Source organism: Dendrobium catenatum, unplaced genomic scaffold (genome assembly GCF_001605985.2).
Source record: "Dendrobium catenatum unplaced genomic scaffold, ASM160598v2 fragScaff_scaffold_819, whole genome shotgun sequence".
In the NCBI taxonomy this organism is placed as follows: Eukaryota; Viridiplantae; Streptophyta; class Magnoliopsida; order Asparagales; family Orchidaceae; genus Dendrobium; species Dendrobium catenatum.
The window spans coordinates 567,065-577,210 of record NW_021319281.1 but is presented as its reverse complement, the minus strand read 5'-3'; the positions used below and the strand labels follow the sequence as shown (position 1 = coordinate 577,210).

Below are 10,146 nucleotides of genomic sequence, written 5' to 3'. Positions count from 1 at the left end.
ATGATGGCCCGGGATGACGGAACCATGGGATCTTGATCGGGCCCATCATCCATTCCCCCACCATCCGCTTTAAGTGCTAGGTGGTGAAATTTCATATTTTAAATATCAAACTTTTCAAACCTTTCCAAATACCAAAATCCAAACCTAATTTCCAAAATTCTATACTCATTACTGCTACTATATGCCAGGTAACACGTATTCTCTACGTATTTGATTGACGACTAGCCTTAATCGAAAGTTCTCTCTCGTGATCGGGAGGGGTAATTAACTATAGTCGCCGAATAAAAAGAAAAAGCGAGCGGAGGCCGGGGCCGAATTTTCGGAGCCCACATTAGTGTATGGAGGAGGGTAGGGACGCTATAGAGGAAAAACTTTTCCTTATGAAGCCATTTGTAAGGATACCATCAACTTATTTCTTGAGTTTGACATTTTCTTTGGCATTTATCCTTTAGTAAAGAATATTGGGTACCTGTACACCATGGATTAAGACAATAACATACTGATGTCTCGTAGACTGTAATAGGGGGAGACCTTGTAAGGAAGCTCGTCTTAGGCCAGGACAGGGTATTCTGTAAGTAAGATGAGATTTTATCTTTTCATTCAAAGATGATTGAATGCCTTTGCTTTCTTTCGATAATATTGAACACATTCATTTGAGATTTATGAGTTTGGATAACATTATTGTATATGTGATAACATCCAACAATCTACTTTAAAGAAGCTTACTTTTTTCTGTATTGTGGACTTGAATCTTTTGGATTATAAACTGCAGAGAAGTAATATTATTTAATTCTTAAATGATTATTGCATTCAAGCTTGACAATATGTATGGATTCTCACGTACCACCTTGCAAAATCAAAACAGTTAGCAATCTTTTAAAACCTGATTCTTTCTTGTATTGTTTGTTAGGCATTATATTATTTTAAATGTAAGGGCATATTTTTCATAACTTGGTTTTTTTGTTATTATAATGAACTTCGTAGTCTGTATAGATAATTTGTAATTTGTTTAAACTTTTAAATTAATTTGTTAGTGCATTTTATGGGTAAATTCCCTACCCTATCTGTAATATCGTTGTATGTTTAGTGTTTTTTTAACAATCCATCTGTCATATATTTTATTATGAGTGAGTCATATGCTTTGCATCATTTCCACCGCCTTGGCTCTTCAGAATAGTTTTGGTTGAATATATTTGTTTTTTTTAGAGACAGATACATGCACATTTTTTTATCTGCTTTCCACACTAGTGGTGAAGGATCACACTGTTGCTAAGCCGATTGCATGCCAGTGGGAGCCACATCAATATTTAAAGCATGTAAATCGGTGAATCTGTCTATTGATTTATCATTGATTTATATGCCAGAAAAAGCTAGTAATGATGAAAGCCTAATTTCATGAATTTTCAGGTAAGAGAGGATCTTGTGAGGGCCATTTGTGAGAGTTTTCATGTAATTAGAGGGAATATTTTTTTGATCTTTAGTATGATTGATTTCACCATTTTTGAAGCTTTTTTTTTAAATTAGAGGGATCACAGAACCCTAGTTGATGTCAAGGGAACTGTATTTCTTGGAGTGAGGGCTCGAACATTTGGTTGATTCATGGGACTTGACGTTGAGTGATTCCAATAAATCTCTCTCTTTATATTTTCTTTTTTGTCATCACCTTACATCAAAAGTTTGTTTGACTGCTTACTATGTTTCACAATGCTCTTGATAACTCTTCCATGAACATCATTGGAAGTTATTCATCTTCTCATGTGTCAACAATTTTGTTCCCATTTGATGTTCTCCTCCTATGAAAAAGGAAGTTGTTTGATGCCAATGGATATGAAGTTGACAATATTACGTGAAAATAACTTTATATATATTGCATGGTTGATTTGATTAATTGCCTCATCACTCATAACTATTTTTGTCCATTAAATCCTTGTACCAGTTTGTTTGCTATTTTGATGCTTTATAGGTTTTGCATTAAGAAATTGTGTTTGGTTAGGTGTGAGCTGCTTTCCACATTTTTAGATCTTTATTATGTGATTAATGTAGAGGTTGACCTTAGTTTTGGGGTCTATATTATGATATGTAGGACATGGGTTTGCATCATAGAATTAGCTTATTTACATTTTTTTTGTAATGCATGGGTATGTCCGCAGACAAGAAGCTCTCTGTAGAACTTATATTGGCTACAATCTCATGCACTGTTGACTTTTTTTTTTTTTTAACATGTGAGTCTGAAGAAAGATTGAGTACTTGATTTTTTTCACGGTAATCCGTAATGCAAGTAGTAATTGCTTTAAGATTTTTCATACTTTTGCATGTGTATCTAATATACTATTTTAAGAAGTCTTTAAATATTTAAGTGTATGAGAAGACATTTCGTGAATAAGGTTATGAAGAATTACATCTTGACTCAGCGCAACTTAAGATCAAGATTGATTGCTGATTGATAATTTGTATCTTTATTTTAAGTTGGCTTTGCTTGAGGATTATTAAAGTTGCTTTCAATTGAATTAGGCTATGCTTATTTATTTCAGTTTGAGCAAAAAAGTAAATTGGTTTTTAATCTTCAACCCAATATGTTTTGTTGTAAGAATAATAATAATACATTTCTGCATCTTCACATATAATAATGTATGTATTTGGAACTATTTGGAACTAATTTTGAGTTGACTTGATTTAATCTCGGTTCAAGTCATGTGTGCTAGATTTGAGCTTAGTTTGGCTTGTTAATTCAAACTAAGACAAAGATTACTTCAATATTGGATAATTTTTTATTATGAGCCAATTTATCATACATACCCGTAATGCTGGTAGGGGAAAAAGTGTGCTTAAAGTTCGGATGTGCAGCATAATGGTAAGGTTGCACATTACTTTGCAAAGAAACAAGCTTGGACTGTAATAATTGAAGTGGCAAGCACTCGCTTCTTGTTGCTTTGCTGTGTGATTTGCTGATCTCGTCTAAGAACACTAGTTTAGTAATGTTCTAGAATTATATCTTGTGTACCTGTGTCCGTTATAATTTTTGCTCTTAATACTTGACTTATATCATAAATTATTTCATAATTTTAATTTTTATGATGATAATTAATAGGAAGATGCTATGCAATATTTGTTATAATATGTGCATTTCAATTAATTAAATTTTACCATTCGTTAGTGCTTTGCTCTACGAAGAGAAAAAAATTCTTTTGTGTTATCTTGCGCTCTTTGCATTTACAATCTTGCTCCTCATGAACAACAACAACAACAACAACAACAACGAGAATAGTTTTATGCAATAAATCTGTTACCTTTGAATTCCTTTCTTGCATTCTTACATGAGGTGCGCTACATTTGGTGTTGGCTTTATTTTATACTATTATTAATTTTGCATAGTTTTTTTTTTTATCAAGTGCTGTTATTTCTTTCTTAGTTTTTCCTGTTAATTCTATTTATTTGCCTCATCTGGTGCATCTTTTCCCTACTCTATATTGTGCATATCCAAGTCACCTAATCCAATGATTTCTCCATTATCTTCATGTGTTCACCCCCACCATCTTTAATATATTCAATTTTAGCTATATCCTTCTAGTGTTAGCATGTAACCCCCCCTTAACAATGGCTTTTACCACATTGAGCATGTATATTGCGACTTCTCTTTTATTTTTTGACATTTGAATTTGTATAGCATACATGGCTTAATTTCTTTTGTGCAGTTACTTATTGTTATGTAGAAAGTTTATTTATCTCATGGTTATTCTCTTTGTTGTTAAAGATGAGCCACGTGCTTGCTTAGATGCCTAAGTTAGGCAGTAGAGCCTTGCACACGTCCCATAGGGGTGCCATATGGAGTTGTTGTTTTAGGCTGAGTTTCTTAGGTGCACATTGATATCGAATTGCCCTGATTTTATTAGAGAGGTACAAATACCTTGAAACTTGAAACTCGGAGATGATTTTGTTTTAAATGATGAAAATTTGGCATTGGGTTCTGTGAAATTGTTGGGTATATGGATGCATAAGAGAAAATATGTTAGATTAAATCTAGGCTGTTACTAGTTTCATGTTTTAGAATAACTTTCTTAGTATGAAAAGGTTAAGTCCCAAGAGATTGATGAGGAGATGAGAAATTACAAATCTATAGTTGTAAAGCTTTTTCTCTAGGGCTTTATTTGGGATGGCTTTCTTTCTGCTTCTTAAATTTTTGTACTAAAAAGCTAATTTAAGAAGCAGTAAGAAAGACATCCCAAACGAAGCCTAAGTTATCCTGCTACAGCTGGTAGTTTAATTATTTAAGTTACTTGAATGAGTCTTTTACAGTCTTATTTAAGATAATCTTTTTTAATAGATTTTCATTGTTGGAATGCAATTCAACTTGTAGATTCACATTTTCTCTGGTAGGATAAGATGTTATGGTTCTCATTTTATACTCTTCAAAACTTTTCGTGTTATTGAAATAAATTTGGGAAGATGTGGTTACTTCCTCTTTAGTTTCCTGCTTAGGTGAGCGTACAAATTTGATTAGTGCGCAGTGTTAAGTAGGTTTATCGTCTTGAGGGTGCTTAATGCTTTTAACAAACATTGCAACACCTAAGATTTATATTCATTTTAATTAACCGTCTTTGACTCTAAAAATCATTTAATTCGATCATAGTTTTTTTTTTGTATAGTCAATACAAAATGATTGTTTATTACTTGACCTTTGAACAACATTAATTGATAGTTATGATTTTCATCTCCATTAAATTTTCATATTTGAAAATTTGTTATTTTTATATTAGTTATAAATCTTATGTCTTTCATTTTATAACTTTTCATTGATTTAAGAATGTCCATGTTAGTGTTATGAAAAGTTCATTCTAATAGCATAATGAAACAATGTGATAACCCACCCTTCGCATCGCTTGTCTACGAAGTGCAAGCTCATAGCAAAGTGTTTACGTTGCTGCTGTGTTGCTTTTTAGTGCTTCGCACTTAGCTCTGGCTCAGAGCAGAATTCTGGTTCAAATTTCATGCTTCAATTCAGCATTTATTGTAATAATTAGAGCACAAATATTCACTTCACATATGTTCTCATAGTTTTATGTCATTGTTTATTAGTTCTCTATTCTCATTGGAGCTTGTTGCTTCTTGGTGATCCTCCTTTTGATGCTCTCTTGCCCTTCGATTTTCATATACGTTTCTTGTTGATCCTTATTACTGTAACTAATTGCTTTATGTTCAAAAATTTGCTTTTCAAGAATGCTTCTTAGTGAATCCTTTGCACGCCTTTTGATGCATCACCTTCACATTCTATCTCGCTTTGTGTTGCCTCCAACTTTCGATTTTTAGCTAGTCTCTTAAGCTCACGAATCTTTTTTATTTTAATAATTCTTTCATCTCTTCACTCTATATTTTTAATTCTTTTTCTTTTGAGGCTTTTAGTAGTAGGAACTAGGAAATTAAAGTTTATTGAATGTATCATTATACAACAATAACAACAACAACCCTTTATCCCACTATGTGGTGTCGGCTACATGAATCTTTTTTTTCCATTGTATCCTGATAAGAATTAAATTCTTATCTAAATCTAATAAAAAAGTTCATTTCTAATATTTTCTAACCAAGTCTTTTTAGGTCTACCTCTACTTTTCTTAACATAAGTCAAATCTAATACATCTACTTTCCTAACTGGGTCATCAAAAGGCCGCCATTTTATGTGACCAAATCATCTAAGGCGACTCTCTCTAATCTTATCTTTCACTAGAGCTACTCCAACATTTTCACGTATATGCTCATTTTGTATCTTGTCTCTATGAGTAAAGCCACTCATTCATCTGAGCATCTTCATCTCTGCACACTTAACTTAATATTATGCTTCTCTTTTAATGGCCAACATTCTGCACCATAAAACATTGCAGGTCTCACTACCATCTTATAGAATTTCACCTTAAATTATAGGGGAACTTTTCTATCACACACCAGATTTAAAATTGAATGAAAGAAGTTTGAGGTGCCAAACATTTTTTTTAGAGGTGCCAAACATGTTTGTTGAAGCAATTGCAAGTGAGTTGATACACTATTTAAATTATAATTCTACTCACATTTTTATGGCATAAGTTCTTTAGCTCCAAACTTATTAGCTCCAAACTTATGGAGCATGCTCAAATTGAACTATATTCTAAGCTTTAGACAATGTGATATGAGTAACGTATAAAAAGTTTTTTTTTTTAATATTGGAATATTGTTGTTGTTGTGAAGCTACTTTTAGAGTATTTCACGCAATTAAGACAATTAAGGCAAATTCACGCACACATCCCATACTCAAGATTCGAACCCAAGCTCTCTTGATCGAGGTAAGCTGCGTAAAAGTAAGTTGAGGGATTAAATTGAACATTTGGAAAAAGTTTTAATTAAAATAAACATGTTTAAAAAGTTTAAGAACTATTTTGATCATTTATTCTTAATGGTCTATGCTTTACCCTAAGAAAATTCTTCCTGGTTTCATACAGGTGACAGATACCTGAAGCCATGGATTATCCCAGAACCAGAAGTCAGGATCATTTCTAGAACAAAGGATGATGAATGTCTCATCCTCGCCAGCGACGGCCTATGGGATGTTATGTCAAATGAAGAGGTCTGCGAAGCTGCTCGAAGGCGATTGCTTCTTTGGCACAAAAAGAATGTAGTTTCTGATCCTTCTCAGAGAGGATTTGGACTAGATCCAGCTTCACAAGCAGCTGCAGAATACCTCTCAAAGCTTGCCTTACAGAAAGGAAGCAAAGACAATATTACCATCATTGTTATTGACCTGAAATCTCAGCGGAAATTCAAGCCAAAAAACTTCAATGGGTGAGAGCTCTGAAACGAGAAAGGAGAATTTGTTCAGCCAAGAAGAAGTTTATAGTTTCTGTATCTTGATCATCGCCGCCGTCGTCGTCATCATCATCATCATATCTTGAACTTTGACCATACTTTGCCCATTTGTTTTTAGTCATTTGGGCTTTAGGGTGCTGTATTAAATATGTATTTTGTGCTTTAGGAATGTTGAAACTCTTCACATTATTTTCTTTTAAGCTGGTAGGTCAATGTGCTGGCATTGTAAATTTGAGCTCCATTTGGGCTTTTTAACTAGTTAGAGAGGATAAATATACCAAACTGCTTGCCTCTCTGCTAGATTGTATTCTGCTAAGGCCTCCGGGTTTAATGCCCTGTGAGGCATAATATATGTTTAATATCAATTTTAACTTTCATATTGACCTCTTAGGGAAAAATAATTTATGTTTTTGTTTATGAAATATGCGCCTGGATGGATTTATCTGGAGTTTTTTTGTTTTGGAAGCATCATATTTCTTTGGTTCTAAGATGATAGCATATATATTTTCTGAAAAGGAACAAAAGGAGAAATTGAGATTTATGTTTTGAGAAAAGCGTGGGCGCCTGTAGAACAGCAAAAACTGCTGAATATTCGCCTTGCTTATATATTGCCTCGTTGGTTAATCTCACGGTAGGAATTACTATAAGTACGGATATTGAGATATATAAGTGATATATCATCAAAATTTTATCTTGACCGGGCACGAATCTCGAGGCAAAATAAAGTTGAAAACTTCCAAAATTAAATTCGGAACACTGTGAACTTTGATTTCAGCAAATTTATAGTCGAATTGAATGTCTCGAAAAGACGAACCCAACGACATTAAATTTGACCCAATTCAAGCTCAAATTGGTCTAAATAGAAGACTTGAAGCACATTCAGAATGTTCAAATCATAAATTGGATGACCAAACAGCTTTCAAATGTAACATGATTATAATTGAATTGAGCGGCTCGACGAGACAAATTCAATAAGCCTAAGATCGCCAAATTTTGATATCATTAAGACATTCAAATGTCCAGTAAACAGTCCATTATCAAAGGAGTTAATATTGGTTGTCCATTCAAAACACTCCCAACCTATCTTTCATTTCCTCTCTATTTATTGGTCATATCATTATTAGAAATTTATAAATAGATCATTCATTCCTCATGGAAAGGGGGAGGAAGCAGGGGACCAAGGAAAGAAGGAAGTAGGGAGGACCAGAGAAGGGAGCAAGGTAGAGAATGAAAAGAGAGAAACTAGAGTTTTCTTATCATCAGACTCCTCAACCACTGTCGAACCACAGATCGTTGTATGACTGACGTTGGACTTCTGTATGGCCACCGACTGATGCTGGACTTCTGTTTGGCCACCGATTGACGTCAAACTTCTGCACGACCACCAATTGAACTCGGATTTTTGCCTGGCCACCGACTAACGCCGAACTTCAACCCGGCTATTGACAACGGTCTTTCTGACCCATCTACCACATCGACTACAATCCTTCTGACTTCCATCACCAAACAACGATCTTTTTACCACTGTCACGTGCTGAGTATAGTTATTCCGACTTCCGTCACCAAACAACGGTCTTTTTGACCATTGTCACACGTTAACTACGGTTCTTTCTACCTCTATGGCAGACAATGGTCTTTCTGACCACTGTTACCCGCTAACTACAATCCTTCTAACCTCCGTCATCAGACAACGGTTTTTTTGGCCACTATTACCCATCGACTACGATCTGTCTGACCTTCGTCGCCTGTCGATTAATCCTTCGGACCTTTATCACTAGACTATAGTCCTTCCAGCCTCCATTGCCTACTGACTATGGTCCTTTAGACCTCCATAGCCAAACAATGATCTTTCTGACTATTGTTGCCCGTCAACTAGGGTTATTCTGACCTCAATTGTCAAACTATGGTCCTCCCGACCTCCATCGCTAAACAACAATCTTTCTGACCACTATCACCCACCGACTACAGTCCTTCTAACCTCCATCATCAGACTACAGTCTTTCCGACCTCCATCGCCAGCCGACTATGATCATTATGACCTCCTTCGCTAGACTATGGTCTTTTTGACCTCCGTCGCCCACCGACTACGTTCCTTCCGATCTCCATCACCAGATAATGGTCTTTCTTACCACTAACCCGTTGATTACGGTCCTTCAAACATAAGTCGCCAAACTAATGTCCTCCCGACCTTCATTGCTAGACAACGGTCTTTCTTAACCATTATTACCCACCGATTATGATCCTTATGATCTCAATTGTCAGACAATAGTCTTTCTGACCTCCTCGCTCGTCGATTACGGTCCTTTTGACCTCCCCCGCCAGACAACGGTCTTTTTGACCACTACCACTGTAAAACCCCCTCCAAAGCTGATTTTTTTTGTGCAGTTAGTCCGTACGAACTGGCTTTAGTACGGGACGAACTGAAGAAAATTGTGAAGAATCTGTTAATTTTTCGTCTGTACGAACCTGGAAGCGTCGGGACGATCCGTTTGGACGAAATTTGTCCATAGAGCAAGTCGTCCGGACGCTATTTAATTTCGTCTGGACAAAATTCTACAGAGGGCAAATCGTCCCGGGATGAATTTTGGATCGTCCGGGACGATCAGTGTTAATAAAGGTAAGGAAAGAAAGGAAAAGCTTGGATTCATTTGAAGAGAGAGAAAGAGAATTCAGGAGTGAGAGAAAGGTAAGGAAAGAAAGGAAAAGCTTGGTTTCGGAGGTCGCGGAGCGATTTTCGTCCGTCGTCGTTGTTAGAAGATTTGTTCGTCTTGCAGTAAGGACTCCGAATCTTATTTCTGTTTTCGAAGATTTCGAGTTTTGGTATTTATGTGCTCAGATTTGTGTTTATGTTACCGAAAAACGCGCATAATTTTGTATTGACGAAAGTTTTATCGCACAACTTTTGATATGTTCCTGAGATGCTTATTCTGCACGATTTGAGTATTTTCTGTAAAGTTTCTACCGGTTATTTTGAGTTCTATACAATTTTTATCAAATAGAAAATTATCTGGTTGTTGAAAAATAGTGCTTCAGTACAAGTAAAGCTTTGTAATGTTGTTTTCTTCGATTCCTGGTAATTTGGTAAATTTCTGAATCTGTGATTTCTGTGTACATTCCGTGTACTGCCGTTATGCCGCCGATTTCTTGTACGACTTTTGATTTTTTGAATTGATGATTTAAATGATTGAATATGCATACGAATGTGGATATATGATTGAATTATTGTTATTGTTACTGAAAGACAAGTAAAGACTGGTTGAACCGTTGGTTGGAGATGATACCTGTACAGGATGGTGGGCCGACGGGCTTTCCTTTAAA

General features: G+C 35.3%; 1 protein-coding gene across 2 annotated transcripts in view; it reads left to right on the top strand.

Annotated features, from left to right (window-relative positions):
* Window positions 1-7,205, top strand: part of LOC110109810 (probable protein phosphatase 2C 6) — a 17,520-nt gene extending 10,315 nt beyond the window's left edge. For both annotated transcript variants that reach the window (XM_020841008.2, XM_028696701.1), the window contains one exon: window positions 6,465-7,205. In XM_020841008.2, the coding sequence (XP_020696667.1) occupies window positions 6,465-6,808 (344 nt within the window). In that variant the 3' untranslated portion in view covers window positions 6,809-7,205. The remainder of the gene's footprint in view (window positions 1-6,464) is intronic.
* The last annotated feature ends 2,941 nt before the right edge of the window (window positions 7,206-10,146 follow it).